Source organism: Haliaeetus leucocephalus, unplaced genomic scaffold (genome assembly GCF_000737465.1).
Source record: "Haliaeetus leucocephalus isolate CR32 unplaced genomic scaffold, Haliaeetus_leucocephalus-4.0 Scaffold0, whole genome shotgun sequence".
In the NCBI taxonomy this organism is placed as follows: Eukaryota; Metazoa; Chordata; class Aves; order Accipitriformes; family Accipitridae; genus Haliaeetus; species Haliaeetus leucocephalus.
The window spans coordinates 22,814,772-22,835,685 of NW_010972436.1; the positions used below are offsets into that span (position 1 = coordinate 22,814,772).

Here is a 20,914-nt window from a genome sequence, read left to right on the forward strand (position 1 = left end):
ATTATGCCATTACAATGCTAATGAGTAAACACCAATTAAGGGACTTGATCTGCCACTCAAAATTATTTGAGAAAGTAGCACATACTTTCTCAGATGCCAAAGAATTTAACTGGAAGCATCTTATGCTAAAAGGCACACAGTGCACATAAAGCACCAAACATTGTTTATCCCAAATAACACTTACTGCAACAACAGAAAAGCTTGTATGAGAAACATTACAATTAGACTGGCAAATTAGAAACCAGATTAGACTGTACCTTAATAAGAAGCAGATTGCCATTTTAGAGCACCAGTTTTCACATGAAACATGCAGAAAATTTTCTGTGACCACAATACCAAGCACAGATGGAGATGTTCCTGAGACAACATTCTTTCAGGGCAGGAATAGGGAAAATTCTATATTGCCTCACTAAATTTTGTTAAATGCTGGTTTTGTTTTACTATCTCACTGACCCACCCTAAAACATTAACTCATTTTATCGAAAGCAAGCCTCCACAAGAAGAATAAAAAAAATTACAAATCAACAGTTCAGACAAGGTTTAAAAGACACTCAAATTTGGCTCCAAATTTGTGAAGTCATTGTTTGGGTGACTTGAAAAAACACCTCCCCCCTCCCACACGGCATAGATTTCCTAAAGTTAATTACAAGCTATAAAAACAGTGAATTTATTATATGTACTCTATATTTACATGTGAGTACCAAGTCCTCCTTGCTTCCTTCTCATTGAGTAACAGAAAAACCCCAGGTGAGGACTAATTCAATAAAGCTATGAGGAAATACTGGAGAAAGCTTTATAAAGATCATGGTCAACTGCATGACATAAACATTTAAATACAAAGATAATGTTAGTTAAGGTCTCCAATTATCATAATACAGGTATCACTGAAGACACTTTGTGTAGCTGTTGCGACATAAGTTAATATAACAGCCAAAGATCAATGCAATTAATTCATTTCAAAGTCATTAACATTCTGAAACAATTGCTAAAATGTCTCTCACCTAAGATAACACTATTCCAAAGCTTTCTTCCCCTGCGCTAAGTTGTGTAGCTTAGAACATGGTATGACATGCAGAGCCCTTACAGCGGGCTAAAGCAATCACAGGTCAAACATTCAACATCTGAAAGAGCTGCACTACAGAAAGAGAAGTCACCCAATTAACATATGGTCAAAGTACGCAAGGAAAAGAGAAGGAAGAAAGTATACCTGTGGCATGAGAGGCTCCAATCATCCTTCCTCGAATCAAGCCTTCCCGCTTCTCATTTCTTACCAATTTTGTGGTTTTTGGAAGCTGCGTTTTAACATATTCACCCAAGTCTTTCTTCAAGTCAGCTGAGAAAAAGAAAACACAAATTCAACTACAGGATGGAAATTATGAAAGTTCTGCTTAAAGTCCCAAGATGTTCAACTCAAAAAGGCCCAAAAACTTCATCAAAAAGCTACCCCAATACAGCAGCGCTTCAAACCAAGAGTATCAAAAGGACAGTCAGTCGTCCCACATCCTACACCTGCACTCCAATTCTGGTGGCCTTTTTTTATTGTTTTATTCACACATTTTCCTATTATCTGCTTCACTTTTTCCTGCTGCACCGTGGAAATCCACATGGACAAAGCAGGTACATAGCCTGCATTTAAGAAGGTGATGGATCATATGACTGGGCTTGCCATGGGGTGCAGTCCTGATAGAAAGCACTTCCTTATATCTTCCCAACTAACTTTTTACGCACTGCCACTGTCTCAGGTTTTATACTTAGCCTTGGTTTCCTGAATAGACTGGATTATTACCTTTTTGTTCTGTTTGCAAAACCTTTAGTAGAATATGACTCAATTTAACTGGAACTACTATACTCTATGCTAAAAGGAATTACTGCTGCTAAAAAAAAGAAATAAAATAAAAGGCAATTCCAAAGACATTTCCAAATTCTTCTCATGGTGACTGTCATTTACCGCAGAAGTAATGAAAGCCCTTTCATACAGGCAAGTGATTTAAATTACTATGTTCCATACACTAAAACAAATGTTAACACCTTTAAAAAGAAGCATGAAGACACTTTTCATTATCTGTACCTGCTTAGCTGATACAACAGCAGATACCAAGTACAACTCACTCACAGGTGGTTGCTTTTCTAAAATCCAAAAGGATCAAAGACACTGCTGGCAAGCATGTGCTTTGAAGGAGAACAAAGTTCACTGAGGTCTATAGGCACTACTGTAACTTAACTTACATCGATGGCAGTTTTAAGAGTAACAATACTTTTTTCACCCAAGAACAGTGGTTTCTAACATTAAAGTAGGGCCACTGAAGAGAAGATGGGCACATGAAGACTGAAGTAATGGAAAAACATAAGTTAATAAGCTTATGGAGAAATAAAGAGGAATATAAAATGAGGAAGAAAAACAAAAAGCCAGCTGAGACTTTATAGAGAACCTTGGTATAGAGAGGCAGACAGACTTTCAACAGCAGATATGCTGGAATAAATATTATTATTATGATGATGAATGTCAGTTCAAACATTAAAGTTGCTGTTAACACAATTAAATGCCAAAGGAATATATGTGGAAGCCAGAGCTGTAACCTTCAAGAGGTACAAGAACTTTCAGACAGGAAGACTGAAAAGGAGATTCCCAGAAGCAACTCCAAATGTTAAGATCTCAGCCTTTGCACTGCAAGGAGGCACCACGGATAAAAAAAGAGAAAGTACCTCATAGCAAATGTGGTGCTAGAGAATATTCCAGGACAAAGAAAAGTCTGTGGAGAGATGCAGACAGGATTAATTTGCGTCACAGGCATTCTCTCCTCTGGTCTTGACTGTGACATCATACGCCAGAGACAATAGGAAAGATTTTTTTGGAGAAAGTCTCCTAGAAAGTTGATGAAATGAAGTCATCTCTAGGATGCTACCCAAATGAGATACCCAAATAAGCAGGACAGAAGAATTTGCAAACCTAAAATAAACTAGTGCTTGAATCATTCTTCACCGGATGTATCATAGCAAGGGAAAGACAGTGTACAACTGCAGAAAACAAAGGGCTAGCACAAAGCAGAAAAGGTCAGCTATCAAACTCAGCACTTATGGCAGATAAGGTTGTATGAAAAGGACATACAATACAAGAGGAAATAGTTTTGCATGTGCAATGGCATGTGCAAACTTCTGAAAACAGCGGAAGAAAAAAAAAAAGGTCAAGTCCATACTGATACCTAAACTAGACCCACAACACAGGCTTGAGCAGCAGAACCTAAGAGCCAGTAGTACCTAATGGCTAACATGGTCTCAAGAGTACAGTTTTGGCCTGGACAAACTAGTATTCTGCTGGAAACTGTGCCCAGCCATTGCCTGGGACTGAACATATCATGGACCATTCTCAATAGGCGGTTTGGTCTCAGACACCTTTTGGGGTTTTTGTTGTTGATGGGTTTTTGTGTGCCAGCTCCATGACCACTGGAAAGAGCGATTTCTTCTGACATAACCCAGAAAATTGCTTCAATACATCCTGCTTGAGAAATTTTGCTCCAAGGACAGAATTGCTCTCTTTCAGCCAGTAGACAGTCTCCAAAAATTACTTTAGCCATTATCTTGCTCCAAATCTGTGTGACAAAGGCTCCTCCAAACAAGAGAAATCTGGGATGGGAGTCAGGGGTGTTATTATTTCAAAATACTGAGTTGCAGACAATTTGCTTCTTTTCTGTTCTTCAGTCTCTTCTTCTGAGTAGAAGAATGCCTCCAGTAACAGCCTTCAACATATCCTGTAGGCTGTTCCATAACAGGTAAAGCCTAAATCAGGGAGAAAAGAGTTGTACTAGAAAAAGAAATCCTGCCTTGCAGCAAAGGGAAAGAAAAATATAACAGTGGACTCAGCTGAGTCATGGAAACGCCTGCGTAGCTAGTAAGACTGTTGATTGAGTGTAAGAAGCTTTTTGAGGCAAAACTAGATGCAAAGGCCCAAGCTTTGCACAACAGCAATGATGTGCAGCACAGCTCCTACATTTAAAGCTGAAGAAATAGACAGAATTTAATCTAAGAGGCCATTTCAGGAAGTATGTAAGGTAGGGAAAATGAATTTAAAAAAAAAAAAAAAAATCAGAGAGTCATAGAGATTAAGCAATTTGCCCAAGCTCACATGAGATCCACGGCAGAGCCAAAGTCTTTGTCCATCTCCTCAGTCATCAAACCAGCTTTGCCTTTCTTTAGCTGTAAAATTCCACCCATTAAAATTAAGCAGCAGTGCAATCAAGAGCAGTAATTCTCTGTATAAACAATATCTCCTCCCATCTTCGGCTTCAAAGCATGTTAATTTGAAGTCAGAAAGGCAAAAGTAGCTACTTGAATGTTTTGAACCTAATTTGGCCTTCAGATAGCAACAGATCAGACAAGTGACGGTATTACTGCCTACACACAGGCATTAACCAAATGCATTACCATATTCAAAAGAATGAGTTTTCAACTAAGCTTAGTTCTGAATATGAAGGTTATGAAACTTTAAAACAACAAATTGCTCAAGAGACTTTGCAGCAAAGAGCGCGTATTGCATCCAAAACACAAAACAACAAAACAAGCTTTTAAATATTACGCATTCTTATCAGCAAGGGATAGAGTGTTTGATCTTTGTTCTCTCCTGTATCTTAACACTTCATCTGACCTCAGAGAAATGAACTAGCTGCATAACAAGAGAATTTCATTCTATATTATACATATCTAATCAGTCTCTTAAAGCAAGTGAGACCTTAACCCAGAAACTAAACGATGAGACCAAATGTGTACTAAAAAAAATATAATCTAAAAATCATTTTAAAAATGTAAGAAGTTGTGGACTTTATACGTACAGAGGCAAGCAGGGAACTTGCACAGTCCTGCTGGCAGGTGCTGCTACACTAACACATTCCTCAACAGGCATTTTGCTTTTGAAGTGCCAAAACGCTTGAATTGCGTGTCTGTCTTTACCTTTTCCATCATTCGAGAGAAAAATGCCGAAGCATCAATCTTTCAACAACAGTAAAGCAATTCTGCAAGGTCTACCCCTCCACGGCCCCTCCCAGACTGAGGGAGCAGAGGCTGCTCCACCAAAAGCCAGGGACAGCTACTCCTAGGGTGGCCACAAGAGGCTGTGAGAGAGCCACGCAGAGCCCTCCCAGCAAAGGCTGAGCTCCATCCCAGCACCTACCAGTCTGAAACGCTGAGCAAGTACAAAAAACTGACGCACTGTTTCCATAGTGCCACATCAACTTATTTGCAAGACCGCAGCTGAGACTATGTGCATTCAATTCCTTTCAGATGCATTCACAGTGAGTATTGGCCCACAAACTTTACGGAAAGATCAGTGTAATCTGTGCTGAGCACCAGAGCAGCCAAGCAAGGTAATGTTAAAAACAGCTGAACTATAAAGAACAGCTTAATCACCCCCTCTGCAAATACACACTCCTCATTATTACCTTCAAAGCCTGTTTTTAAATGTTAAAGGCTCTATGATACAAAGCTCATCAATATCAAAGGGGATGCCATCTTGGGCTTCTCAGAACATCACGCATCTTCACTGGCTGGCACTTTTTGGAGATGGACTGCAGTACAAACCAGTTTTGCATCATGTCTTCCATGTTTTTATTATGACCAGTCAATAAAGCACAGGAAGAGACAGGAAGGTCAAGAAGTGTAAGCACTGACCAAAATATTATTGAAAGGTTCTCTCACCCAATTCACTGTTGTCATCCACCAAAATAATTTCATGAAGAAGGTGTGCAGGAGTGCGATCCAGGACACTATGTACTGTGCGAAGCAGGGCAGAAAGCGCTTCATTGTAGAAACAGATAATAACACTGGCAGATGGCAGATCAGAAGGATAGGACTTCTCCCTACATCTGCAAACAGAAATATAGCAGTTATCACTATTTTTAGTGGGATTTCCATAGGACTAGGTCACTACTGAAACTTCATAAATAACAAGCAAACATTAAATGTGTAGGAAGAACCCCTAACTTGAAGATAAAGAGCCCAGGTGCATAACATCTACAGTAGGACTCAGCATAGTTACTTTCCACATAATACAGACTTACAATTAACATTGCTGCTTGTTAGAAAACAGAGGATATGATGGATTGGGGTGGGAGTAAGACTCACAGATCCCCAAGACATAAACAAGAAAAAACACCAAGGGCTTTTTTTCAGCTGTCAAAACACTGTCTAGTACCCTCCAGTAGCTCAGACATGTACAGGAATGGCAAATATGACATGAGGCCTACAAAAAACCCACAACTTTATTGGCCAGCTGCTGGAGACTAGGTTGGATTTCCCAACATAGCTCCAATGGTGCTAAACACCTATTTAAACAACCAAGGTTGGGATTCAGCCTGCAGATGAAGATACTTAAGTCTAGTCACTGCTGTCAGTGGAGTAGATAGTGTTCAGCTCACCCTAAGGCTGGCAAGTGCATTTTGTCAGCTGAAGAGCTCTGCATGCTCCATTAACTGCATTGACTGGATCTCTGCTAATTATAATAAAAGCAGAGACAACTGACTAACATGCAGCTATCTAGGTTTAAGCATCTTAATCTGCAAGCTGAATCCCACTCAAAGCAGAACATCATTCTTTCTTTTTCCTTATTTTCAAAATTTGTCCATACTTCTAAAAATGGACAGTATCACAGATTAATGCCATTTAAAGATCCAATAAAAACAATAAACTATAAATGAAAACCCAGAAGCATACAAGAAAAATCTTCATTGACTTGGAATGAACTTAGCTCTTGGGAGAGGCTTTTCAGCAAGTACAATTCATTACATCTTACCCACAGCAGAAAAAACACTAGAAAAACAGATGCAGGTTTATTTATTTTTAAATTCAGTGGGGTTTTTTGTTGTTGTTACAGTGGCGGGTTTTTTCCCCCCTACATGGATCAGACAGATTATAGAAAAAAAAAATCTGCTTTTTTAATAGAAAGTGTTCAGAGCAGTGCAATCCAGATACCAAGCAAGGACTTTAACTGAGAAACAGAGAGCTTTTGTCATCAGTCATTCTTCCATCTTATCCTCTGTAGGCTTAAAAAAAAATGTGAAATAGTACATAAGGTGAAAGTCTGTCATTAACTTGAGCACTGGAACATTTAATGTCCATTTTTCAAAGGTACCAAACAGAATTATAGCATCTCTTCTTGTAGTTACAGTACTGAGTATCTCAAAATGAAGCTTCAAAAAATAAAAACATTGTAGCATGCTTTAAGCAGCTGACTACACAGCTAGCATGATGAAAGAGACATAGAACATGTAATCTTAGCATTGCTGGAAAGAAAGTTTGATTCCTAGCTCTTTTCCACATTGACTTTTATTTAAAGTATTATTATTTTGGAATCTTGTTTCTATCAAAATAGCTGTCTGCCAATCCTACTACTCACAAAAATTAAATTAATGTCATAAAAGTTTGAATAAGTGTATAACTAATCTGGTTCTTCATTAAGCATACTTAAAGTGAATTAAGAATCAGGAAAAAAACTTTGCTTTCAGGGAGCAGCAGTCTTTCTTTTTGCATGGAGCCTGGTTTCTGTGGGGCTTTACCTGTCACATACCTTCTCCAGCCAGCAAAAAATTACATCTCCAGAAACAATATTCAGTCAAAAAAGACAGAAGAGGCCAAAGAAAAAAAATCCTAACCTCAAGCACTCCTGTTTAAACAGGTGAAAATCTGCCTTCAGCAACACAGGAGGCTGAAAGAGTATCTAACAGAAATGTAATACCAAAAATGTTAAATACTACATCAGGTATAACATGAGTAACAAGTCCTTGAGCACATGAAATTATACCATGTTCTCTCCAAAAATCAGTACATACTTTGCATCTCTTGTATCAGGCACCTCCCTGTGGTATCCCAGCCGATTACTGATAAGCATATTGAAAGCATGCTTCTGATAGCCCAAGTCTCTCACTTCCTGATCTTCTTCATTAAAAATCATTCCTGCAAAAAAAACATGCCAAGATCAGTTAACAGGCTCAAAAATATCCTTTGGAAACAATCAAGGATTGAAACATATGCTTTGATCTCCCCTAAAACCCACTGTGTTCTTCAAAAATCCCTCTGGTTTTGCAAAGTGTCTTAGTGCAACTATTTTTGTTACCCCTCACAAACAGGTAGTACTCATGAGTAGCTCTTGCAGCTATAATAAAATGGAATCACTCTCTAAAGACTGATGGTTCCATTGTGTTTATTGCCTTACCAGATACACTCCCTTCACTTAAATGTCCTCTAATTCTTAGCACCACATAAAAACCAACATCAAACAAGAAACGCAGGATAGACTTTGGCACACACTGCATCAGCACCTATCCATACAGATGAAGGGTCTGTAATAGGATTTTTGAGAGAGAAAATACATTTACAACAGTAGAAAAACCCGCACAATAGCAACTCCAAATTCATGCATTTTTCTCAAGTCTGCATTCACATAAAAATAGCTATGAAACACCTGTGAACTTCTTGTTTGTATCACCTGGGATTTTGACAGCAAGTGAAATAGCAACAGAGCTAGCTGTCTATTGATTATTTAGCAGAAGCATCAACTGTTGCTGCGCATGGCAGAGGCAGCAATTGCTGGTATAAATAAGTATGCTGCTAGAAGCGAAGGCTGAAATCCTCAGCTGCATCCTGCCTCCCTTGACTCAGTGCCACAGATTTCTCTGAGCCATAACTCACTAGTGTGAACAAAGTACTACGGTGCTTCACTCAGCTCTTCTACAGAAAAACAGGAGGGAGAGGAGGGAATTAGTAGCCACCACTTGTGTCTGCTAGGCACTTCTGCAACTATTCAGGTAGCACAGCAATGACTTTTTATCGTCTCTGTTCAACTGGCTGCACAGAATGAGATGCTTATGTCCCCTCCGGCTATTATCAACCTACAGTGGCAATTTCACTGAAATTTCAGTACAAGAAGGGAGCAAGGATCATGTAATTTATGTCCTTCCACCCTGCCCATTATCTCTATATGGTTCAAAATCTGCAGAAAATAAACAAGGGGGTTCCTCATTCATATGCTACCATACATCTAGAATAATATGTTTCACAGAATCATAGACTAATTTGGGTTGGAAGGGACATCTGGTCTAATCCCCTGCTCAAAGCAGGTCCAACTATTTCAAAGTTGCTCAAAACTTGTCCAGTTAAGTACTGAAAGCCTCCAGTATCTCCAAGGACAGAGATTCTACAACCTCTTCATGTCCCTGTTCAAGCATGTAACCATCACTGCACTGAAATTTTTTTTCCTCTTATCTAATAGAAATCTCCTCACTTTAATTTTTTTAACATAACCCCATGCACCTCCGGAAAGAGTCTGGCTCCATCTTCCCTACAGCCTCCCATCAAGTTGCTGTTGACAGCAATAAAATCTCACCCCCCAGCCTTCTCTCTAAGGCAGAATAAACCCAATCCTCTCAGTCTTTCTTCATACCTCGTGTTCTCCAGTTTTTAACAGCTACGCAAAAGCCAGCTGAGCTCAAGCCCAGAGAAAATCAGATGGGTTAAAAAACAGAAGAAAAGGTCATTTAAAAAGTTTTGAAACTTTCTTCCTTTTCAAACAAGTAGTCCTGGTTGGCCTTCAGAGCACAGCTATGTCACTACCAGTTGTGTTTCAGGAAAGTCTACCTACAGGTGTAAGATGACCTTCTAGACTGAATTCTGTGCATCCACATTCCCACTATTTATGTTGCCCACCCTGTCACTTTTAGTCTTGATTACAGCAATGGCAATGCAGCTGCACTATCAAACACCTCAACAGCAGATGCCCTGATATTTGCACAGGACCAAGTGGGAAGTGCTGGGTAGTGGTCATCTGGAAAAGATGTGGCTACACCCACATAGTGTGTCTTGTGGTGACTGACGCTATCATGCTTATGGATGAGTGCTCCCACTGTGGATAAGTTGCATCACAGGGACAGGAATGAAGTCTGTTCACAGTGGCAGTGCCACTCTTCTGGCACCAGTGGTCTAAAGCAGTAAGTCAGTCCTCCTCTGAACCACCTACATTTCCAAAGTAAGGTTTCTGGCTTGTCAGTTCAGACACCCAGCTCCATGATTCTTTAATACTCAGTGTCACAGTGTGCCACTGTGTCAACTTAAAACATTTTCTTTATACAAAGCACAAGCTTAAGAACCACATACCAAATGTTTCATTCTGCAATCCATCTATAGCCAACCACTAACTACTTTTTTCTGATCTTCTGAATATAGACAAGAAGGAATGCTAATATTTTTAAAACATTCTCATGAAGAACAATATCCAAAATGCATCCAAAAGGCCTGAAAGATTTCAGTCCAAACAGCAGATAAAAGCCCTTGGAAAATAAGGGCTTTGCAATCGAAACATCAGTTTAGGCTTTACTTTAGCAGTGTTATGTGGCTCTCCCAGATTAAAAAAAAAAAAAAAGAGAAGATAGATTGTCCTACCAGATGACAGTTTGGTTTTGGCTATCATATGCCAAACTTCTTTTCATTTTTTTTTGCTTTGTGTGTTTATCACTGCCGTACCCTAGACAGACAGGAAGCCCTTTCCTGTGGCACCTGATCTAATTCTAACAGAGAGCCAGCTGTCTCCTGATGATTCATGTAGGATTTATCCTGGCACTACAATTCCCCTTGGCTTTCACCAACCAAACCAGTCACTTGGTTTGAAGATCAAGCGACTTCTTAGTTAAAAAGGTCCAATTTCTTTCCTGGCCAGTACTGAACAGTTGGAAAGAAATGGCCACCTCTGGACTGGCCTTCACCTCAGTTGGCTTTTATGCTTTTTGCAGTAAACTGATAAACATTTGTAATGCCACAGGGCAACGCGAATTGGCACTTTTTCCCTACATATTCACGCAGATCTAATGACCAACTTGGAAACTGAAGTTTGGTAAAGTTCTATAAACTCTTGAAGCTGGTGATCCAGCATTCATCCAAAGTAACAACAAAGGACTTCAATCAGATATGAGTATTAAACTCCTGGCTATAAAGGGTACTATGCCGTAATTCCCAAATTGACACCAATACCACAACACTCCACATCTGCCTCCAGACTTAAAGCAAGTTTGCAGGCCAGTATGCAACATGCGTCAGTTTGCATATCTGAACACAACAGCAAACACTAAGCAGTAAGCAGTTAAATATACAAAGCATTTTAGTCTGGAAGGCAAGTTTGGAAGACAAACTCAAATCATCTCATTGATGAAATATGCTCCAACAAAACACACAGGCCTTTGCTGGTACAAAGTAAGCAGGATTTGGCCCTAACCACCGTCATCTCAGTAAATCTTTCACCATAATTTGTCCCACACATTTTTTGTGGATTATTTCATACTCCAAGGATATTCTCCAAATCAATGGGTCCTCTTCATTGTGCATTGTTATCAAGCTATTTCTAATTACAGCATATGAGTAGAGTTTCTCTGTGGCTAATAAAAGTTCATGTGTTTGAGCCCAGGCAAAACAGGAGTAAGATATTAAACAAGCATACACTGAACCTTCCAAAAGCAAGAACTACGTGAAAGGTAGACACTTTGCTGTAATTCAGTCCTCCTTATTAGCACTTACACAGCACAACTGTAAATGTGAGGAGACATATATTTTGGATTAAACACAATAGAATAAATTTCAAGTAATTTCTAATGAAGGGAGCCACTAGTACCACCTGCATTTCAACAAACAAAATGGCTTCATTACACTATCTTCCCTGCAATCCTTTAAAAAACAAGGAAACAAACCAACCAACCTTAACATCTCATTTCTTTTACTGTTTTAATAATTTTGTCACCAGCCCTGAAAACCGCTTACCCATTTCAGGAGAGAATTCTACCTCCCCCTTAAGTGGGTCCTGGACATGATTTCCAAGAGGATTTCCTATCTTACTATCTTTCTGTTGCAATTCAGGTATATGAACAGGCCCCCGTGTAAAACGGGGGTAGAATTTTTTTGGAAATGGCCTCTGAGGTTCCAGCCCCTTGACGGGCACATTCTTGAAGGATTGGTTCTCTTCACTGAAGTTGAAATAAACAAAGAGCAGAAGTGTCCAGGTCACAGATGTGAAAAGGCACCCATAGCAGAAATAGCGAAGTGTGACACTTCCCATTGTAGACTTAGCATCGTTGAGGACCCATTCTCAATTACCTGAAAGAGAGTGAAAACACATAATTTGAGAGTGCTGCCTGTTACCTCATCAGGTCTATACATTAGGAAATGCATTCTGTAGGTTGCTCTTCCATTAAATGATTTTTGAAACTTGAACTTTAAGCACAGACCTTAAGAATGAAATCCTTTTTCACTTTCCTATTAAAAAAAAAAACCATGACCAGTTTGCACATTCTGTGTACTGCTTTAAAACATGAAGCGAACAATCACTAAGAGCCCAGTGACACATCACAATGAAAGGTAAAAACGACTAATTTTTCCTCCTAATAGTTATATAATTATCTCTCTTCCACAACAGTACATTCCTTGTATGCCTGCATTCATTTAAACATATCACTATTTAACTAAATATACTGCACACAGGGAATTGATTCTTCACAGAATCACAGAACAGTTGAGGTTGGAAGGGACCTCAGGAGGTCATCCCTGTCCAACCACCTTGCTCAAGCAGGGCCACCTTGAGCCAGTTGTCCAAGAGTATATCCAGACATGTCCAATTTTGTAGTTCAGTTCCTTCCCTGTCCTAAAGAACAGAACAAGAGAACACAGACTCAAAAAAGCTACATAGTTCAGTCCTCCTTGTCCCAAATTTAAAAACAGCCATCATGAGCACCCCAGAAATTACAGAAATCATGGGGTGCAATTTAACAACACATAGCACCATGACAGTCATGTTTACAGACACTCTTCTCTGCAGAAACAAACACATATGGGATAGGGAAAGAGCAAAAAGCTCCAAGGTAATCTATTGGGTTCCTGCAGGCCTCTCCAGATTCCAGAAGAGCTTCCATACTCCCTGGAGAAGATGCCCACCTAGAGCTGGAAGGAAGTACCCATCCACTAACACAATTTCCCCAAGCTATATTGAAAATTACTATCATAAGCAAATCCCTGAAGTAAAGCATATGAAGCTGGTGATAACATTTTATTTATGGCCCAGGAGAATCAGGTAAACTTTCTGGAGTTGCTCAAATCTGAAAAAGGCTCAAAAAAACCCACAAACCCTCAAAACTATACAGCTCAGTTCCCAAAACTGAGAAAAACACTAACTCAAACAATTAGATTTCTCTCATCATTATCTAACCACAACAAATTCTTTGCATAGTAACAAAAATTTAAGAAACTATTTAATCACCTTTTAATTAGCAAAATATTTGTGTTAAGAAAATAAAGTATTGGGGTAGGAGTCAAGAGTTTATACTGATGCATTTTTCAGACTTCTCAAAAAGTCGGAAACTACCAGAAGTCTTCAGGTCAGCCTGGCAAAGAACAAACCACAACAACATTTGTGAGTACAAACAGGTTATTCCCTTCTCAATGTGGAAAACTACTAAACAGCGCTAGAAGGAATTCATGATCCCAAAGAAACCTATAAAGATCCCACTTATTTTGGCAATGTAATTTTGAGTCCTAAGTGACTTGCATCCAAAAAGAATACACGTCAAAATTCAAGCTCACATTTCCCAGACTGCAGCAGGTTATTGTCTCCCTTCCAAAAGAAAATATCCACAAAGTAAAATAAAGAAAAAAAACCCCAAACCTTCTCAAAAATAATTTACTCATTGTTCTTACCATGTCAAACTCCCTCACTTCTGCAAGGCAACAACCTACGCAGCAGTTAAGTCCAAGGAGCTTAAAAAGGTCTTAAACAGGGTTTAAACCTCATACTGACCCTGTGCATACAGATGAATCGCATGCTCTATGAAACAGGCTCTTTCTCTAACACTGTCACACAGAAATCTTGCTGCTTAACTGTAGAGCCATGGAATTAGGCAACAAATGCTCTGGGGCAGAAATGATTCAAAAACCCCTCATTCTAGCTAGCAGAATGGGTTTACCAGTTGGAGAAGTACAGATTGCCAATCCCCAATGCCTTATTCCCTGTGCTAACAGTGGTCAATGATCATACCAACATGAACTTAGGCTCAGAAAAAGCACATGAGGCTGCAAAGGAGCAAGATTAGATAAACACTTATATCCTCTCATTATAATAATTCTTCCTGCCAGACAGTCTGCAGACAATTAATACTTATCCATAAAATAAGATCTGGGTGCTTGCCAGCTTTTTTTTTTTTTTTTTTGCACAGCCAGAAGGAGGTCACCTGTTGTAGGACTTGTCAAAACCTAATATACTGCTCCTCAAAACCTCTTAGAGCTGTTTTCCATTCATTATGGTAACACAGATGCACATTCCTAACATCACAGCACATGCACTTACATTGTGGAATAGAACTGTTCCAGTAAGATAAAAATTACTATAACAGAGAAGGAACCTTTTCATTTCAGAGCTGTTTAAGGACACATCTACACTGCAGCTTGCACAGGAAAACCAAAGATAATCCTTGCTATCTCAGGTAACAGCAGGAAGACAGGCACACAGAGCAGAATTCATCATGGACTAAATATTTCCCCAGCTTGTTGCATCCCTTTTACAGCTCAGAGCTCCACCTTGCTGCTGTGGCACTTCTAGCCAAACTAAAGGAAGTTTGCTGTGACCGACATCAGGCATACTCACACTAAAGAGGAAGAGATAAATTAGTAATCACCAGAGTGAAAAGATTGCTGTATATCCCTTCCATCTCTAGAAAGCCCTCTGACCAGGCTGAAAGCACACACTTGGTTGCTGTTACGCAGGCAACAAATGCAAACCTGAGCATGATATTATTTCCACGTGCTCCTTGCTAAAGCAGAACTGCTTCACCTTCCTTTCCGCTCCTTCACTGCTTTGCAGTTTTGTAGAAGGATACAAAGGTTGAAATACTACATTTAAATCAAATGACAGAACCTCCACAATGCAGAAAACTAGGCCCTTTCAGTAGCTTGCTATTCAACCAAGACACTTGGTAATACATTTGGCAGGAAAATACAGGCTCACTATTTACTTTCTTTAAGCACCAAATGTTTTGTTAGATGCTTAATTTTGAAGGCAGAATGGAAAAAATTCAAACCCTGCCTATGAAAAGCACATTGAGGCTTATTAGTTTACTTTATTCACCAACACATATGCATTTACACAACCACTGTTCTATGGTTTCAACCACTTCTACCATTTAAGCAGCCACAGAAGTCATAATATGCGTCAGAGCTGCACACTCCAGTTTTAGACAGTTTTAGTTTCACCATGACTTCTTACAGATGTGTTTTAGCAAAGAGGCTGCAGTAGGTTTTCAAGTCCTAAGCAATATCAGTCCTGCTTGGGACCTGCCCTGAGGAACCAGGAGAACCTTCCCAGCCCTATACTTCTATGCATACAAAGTGCAATCACATTAATACATCTCCGCCTCTCCTCAATATACCAAGAAACAAGTATCCCTTCACTCATTTCAGCACACAATGAAAAAAATAACCACTTCGATACATGCTGGAGAGAGGCAGGAGAGAACACTTCAGCTGATCACAAGAACCCAGGAGGAAACACTCAGTTCAGAGGCAGCCACTTGGCCCTCGATTCTTCCCTCACCCATCTCCCTATCTGCGACTTTCTTCTGCAAGCCATCTAGACACAGTGAATAAAAGCCTTACCCTGTCCAGACTCTTCTGCTTTCCAGTTCTGTGAAGTATTCTAAGATACACACTTTGCCAATTTACCCAACAACTGTCTGTGACTGCCTATGCATGGTCACAATACCCTGATGATCATCTTAAACACTCATCCTCTCTGTCAGTTTCTCCAAGCAGGATTTTGAAACTTACACAAAGCCAAACCATTTTTTTTCCTTTTTTTCCTCACCTTTTTTTTTTTTTAATGGAGACAAGCTGTTCCTGAATACAGGATCTTTCTCAGCCCTGATACATGCTGCATGAGAAAAACAGGTTATATATATTTTTAACTCAACAGTCCTAAAGCTCTGCTAATGCAAGCAGAGCTAGCAGGTTTGAACAGTTAGATAGAAACAACTTAAATCAAAAAAGCAGAATTGCATTATCGAGATAATAATGTCAATGGGCTCATAAGAGTCATTTTCACCTATGCAATAAATACCATAACACTAAGTCCAGTCACCAATAAATTGCTATTTGGACAGTATAGTTAAAATACATTTCTATTTATTTATTCAAATGCAAACAAAAATACTAATTGCCATTAAAAAGCCACCCATGATTTAAACATATCAAGAATTGTTTCACAATACAGTTCCTCATAGATTTTACCAGTAAATGAGACTAGGCTTGAAGGGTCTATCATATTTCTCCCCTTCATTTCCAAAAAGCAACAAAGCTGCCAAAAGTAAGTTTCCAAAATACCTTAAACAATTCTCTTTCCCAAAAACTCATGTCATAAAGAACATCCAGAAAGAACTGAAGACATTTCCTCTTCCTTGACAATACAGGAGCTTTCACAGCAAATAATAAATGATAACAGCTTTAAGTATTTTACAAGCATTCATTCACATACACAAGATTCTAGCAATACATGGAGTTTATGGCTGTTTGCATTGGTATACTTAGGAATCCAAAGATACTTCAACATGACAAACAAATCATTCAAGCTGGCAGCATCTCCTACATCAGGAAATTGCAATCCATTTTGGAGGCAACTGGGGTGACCAAGAAAGGAAAAAAGTTATCTTAGAAGCTGCCCCCATCAGCTCAGAAGAGACCAAGACTGAAAGGCACAGTATTCTGAGAATTTCTAACCAAATATTCTACCTTTCAGTCTCTCTCTTGTTGCTCTGTTTTGATTGTCGTATATTTATTGCCTGATAGTTTTCAGACTTGAAACTTGGCAAAACCTTGGAACTGAGTTTGCAGACCCACATGCCAGAAATGCCAAGAGTAAAATATTCCTAATTTCCATGAATTCCAGTACAGAAGTCTCAGTTCCTTGCAGAAGTAGTAAATCATTGATATTTTTTTTTCAGAGAACTATAAAAGTTAAATATTTAGTAACTTCGTAAAAGTCTCCAAAAGTCAATCAATTGCAAAGCTGAAAAAAAACTCCAGGAGCCTACCCACCAGACTTGAGCTTCAGTAATTACTGTGCAATACTGCTTTCCATGTTGCACCAGTTTCTTGTAGCACCCTTACAACACCAGCATGACATTAATTTCATACATCAAACCCAGTAACATTTACATTCATTTAATAACTGGCCCAACAACGATACAACTCTGTTCCCCCAGACAGCCTGGGAGAATTTGTTATTTGTAACCTGTGCAGCAATAACACTGGCCCAATGTGTTAGCCTTCAATAGCTTTAATGAAAAAAATATGCCAACCACATTTCACAATATTTTGGCTTAAAGAGCAAAAGTAGCTACCAGCTCTATGACCTGCCACTGCTTAAACACTGACATCTGCTTGGATTAACCTCACAGTTTAGTAAACACACCGTATGACTAGATATTTCATGACTGTGCCAAAACTCATGTTTGTTAGAGGTCAAAGAGAGGATCAGATTAACCTCAAGATATTTGAAATAGGAGTAAGAATTATTTGAGAAAACCTTAAAGTCTGCTTGTAGTTTTTCCAAGAACAGTTTTTCTTCTTCTTAAAAAAAAAAAAACAAACGGAAAATTAAGACAGATACACAAATCATACCACCCAGATTTCCTGCAAGACTGCCTGTGTATTTTGGACCTATATTAAGGCAAGGAACAGATGTGTATAATCTTCATTTTTAAAGAGAATTCTAGTAAAAAAATCATTAAACTAATTTTATCTTTCTACAGAGTGTTAGGATAATTTGCTGCATGACCTCCTACAGATGCTTTTAATTTTTACTTTGTTATTTATTTTGGGGGGAAAAATGCAAGAAGATAAAGCAACACTACTTACAAATGCAATTTTGCTCTTTTAATAGCCTTAACTCTTTATATATTTCTTGGCCTCCAAGATGTTATGGCTACCATCGCTCCTCTTCCAAAACAAGCATCAGCATGAACAGGCTTTGCTATTTTCTTGTTGAATCACTAGCAAATAACAGCATTAACAGTACAATGAACAGAGGCCAGATTAGGAATAAGTAGTACTCCAATAATACACTCATCTCACAAACAGAGATGCCATTCACAGTAGCTTTTGCACTTCATGATAATTAGTTTTTTCCAGGCATCCTTAAGTTAATAGACTAGCAAGATGAAAAAGGGACACCTTAGGCAGCTTTTGTTTCAGACTCCAACACACATCACTAGGAGCAACATGCATTGAACAGACATTCAGAACAAGAGCCAGAGATATTTCCAAATAAAAGCTTATTGTTTCACGTGCTCCAGAATCTAAGAGCCAACCCAATTTAAGTTCTTACAACAAAAAACCTCCTATTGGATTTTTTTAGCACTAAATTGGATCTACCTGCCAGTTTGTTTTTAATTAAAACCAATCATTAATTTTTGACCTTACAGAAGGGTTGAGTCATTGTACTTTATGAATTAAGTGGCTATTTTTGACACAATATAGGCAGGTAACTACTCATGTAAAGACTGGTTGGGCCTACAGGAACCTACCTCGTGCCACTCAGCAAGGACAAAAGCTAAGTCCTCCACCTGGGACAGACAAACTCCCTGGCCGCTGACACAGCCTGGGGAACAGCTCTGCAGAGAAGGACCTGGGAGGTCTGGCTATACAGGAGCCAGCAGCACGCCCTTGCAGCAATGACAGCTGACGGCGTACGGGCTTATCAATAGGAGCACAGCCAGGTGACTGAGGGATGCAATTACACCACCCCACGCAGCAGTCATAAGACCACAGGCACAGTACTGTACCCAGTTTGGGATCTGCCAGTACAAGACAAACATCAGTAAACTGGAGCAAGTTCAGCGGAAGGCCATCAAGATGGTCATGGGCTGGAACACTTGCCCTGTGAGGAGAAGCTGAGGACGCTGGGCTTCTTCAGCCTGCAGAAGAGACGGCTTGGGGGGGGGGGGGGGGGGGGACACGACACCTAATAGCAGCCCACAGCTATCTACAGGGATGTTATCAAGAAAACAGAACCAGGCTATTTAGTGAGGTGCAAGGTGGGAGAATGAAAGAGTTAAAAAAGACTAATGTAACTCCAGTCACAGCAACCCTCATTCACAGAAATAGACTGTGGACCACAGGCTGTCCTCTTGCATAAGATCACTGTTCCCATTCATTTTAATGAGATGACACACTAAGATCTATTTTTAATTAGCCTCTGTAAGTCACTTCTAAATGCAACTTTAAAAGCTTTGAGAGCCAACAGTTTAGTCATTTCAGCACAGCTATACAAGTCCATGTCATACCACCTAAAATAAATCCTCCTGGAACGAATACAAAATTTTGATCAACACTTTACAGATAAATAATCTTAAAATACCAGTAAAATTCATCATACTTTATAGATAAAGAAAGGCACATAGACAGACTAGTTGCATGAATTGCTGAAGACCTAAGAACCTATACTATGAGTATACCAAGTCTGAAAAGCAGAAAGTGTTTTAGGAAAAATTTAAAAATTCATCTTCTTTATGTCTTTAGGTTCTCATCCCTCACTATTTTACCACTGTCAAATGACTCACTTATATACTCATTTGTTATTTCAGTTTTTGGACCTTAACCAGAGATGTCTAAATATTGCATACTATCATTTTTAAATCCGTGGACTATATATTGAAATGCCTCCTCTAGGAACATAACTTTGCTTATCAAGCTTTTTAGAATTTCTCAACTCCAGTTAAAAAAGCTTTACTTAGCAGGCTGCCATACCAGAGTGAATGCAAACACTTTAGCGTTTTTATAATAAAAATGTGAAGTTCCTTCTTTACTCACCTGCATTTCAAATGCTCCCTTAAAGAAATTTTAAAGTATCTTCTGCAGTAATATCTTTCACTTTTGTCAACAACAAAACATACTACTTTTTTTCCTTACTCATAAAGGATACCTTTCTCCCCACATACTTCTCCTCTCCAAGGAGTGAGAATATTTCACAAGGGCTCTCATTTAAGGACACAATTTTAATGGAAAAAAGCAGTTACAAGTTTTGGAAAGAAAAAGTTTCCTAAGAATCAGGATCTCACGTTAACAAACAACAGAAAAGAACACCAGTTTTAGTTACAACCAGTGGTACAAGATCGCATCAAGAAAAGTAACAGTCTGATTAGGGAAAGCAAGTACACTTGGATTAGAAACATGAGCTTACCAAAATCCTAGTGCTCAATACTGAGTAAGTGCTATACAGTAGACAATTTTCATGCTGCTGCAGTGTCCTCATAAACTGCTCTCCCCCCTGCTTCCCCACCCCCCTCAAAAAACAACAACCTACTGGTTTCCCAAAGCACAGTTACATGCATGGAATTTTCTTACCTATCCCCCTAACAAACGCTGCACCATAGGGCTGCTCAGCTGGATGTTACTTTAAGCCATCTGGCATATAAATACATGTCATGCCATTCACGAAGTCCTAAAAATACTTTCTTCCTTTTTGTTGCTAATAAACACTTTCTTCCAATTGAAATAGTGAGATTTTCTTTTCATTAGCAAAACCAGCTCTCAAGGAAGCCAGAATTTTCATGTACTGTCTCCAAAGAAAGACGCATGCATTTTGTAATACAGCCCTTCCTTCTTCACATACAGCTTAGAAAACAGCAAGATTAAAAAACCCACGCTGACAACTTCTTTTTCAATGCACCTCTCTCACATTGAAGATCCATGTATCTAAACATTAGTTTAACAACCCTCCAGCACTATATACAAAAGCAAAATGTAAGAGAGCTTACAAGGTCAACTACACACAAGTAAGCTGCTTAATACCTTTTCTAAATGTTTAAAATCTGCTTAGCTGTCCTTTGCATTTTACGTCTGCAAAGCTCACCAA

The 20,914-nt window shown here is 39.0% G+C and overlaps 1 protein-coding gene across 3 annotated transcripts in view; it reads right to left on the reverse strand.

The window, feature by feature from the left end:
• GALNT11 (polypeptide N-acetylgalactosaminyltransferase 11) overlaps window positions 1-20,914 on the reverse strand; it is a 45,699-nt gene that overhangs the window by 24,490 nt on the left and 295 nt on the right. For all 3 annotated transcript variants that reach the window (XM_010586129.1, XM_010586120.1, XM_010586138.1), the window contains exons 2-5: window positions 11,785-12,117; window positions 7,815-7,938; window positions 5,686-5,852; window positions 1,208-1,333 (exon numbers count right to left, since the gene is read on the reverse strand). In XM_010586129.1, coding sequence (XP_010584431.1) covers window positions 1,208-1,333; window positions 5,686-5,852; window positions 7,815-7,938; window positions 11,785-12,079 — 712 coding nt within the window. In that variant the 5' untranslated portion in view covers window positions 12,080-12,117. The remainder of the gene's footprint in view (window positions 1-1,207; window positions 1,334-5,685; window positions 5,853-7,814; window positions 7,939-11,784; window positions 12,118-20,914) is intronic.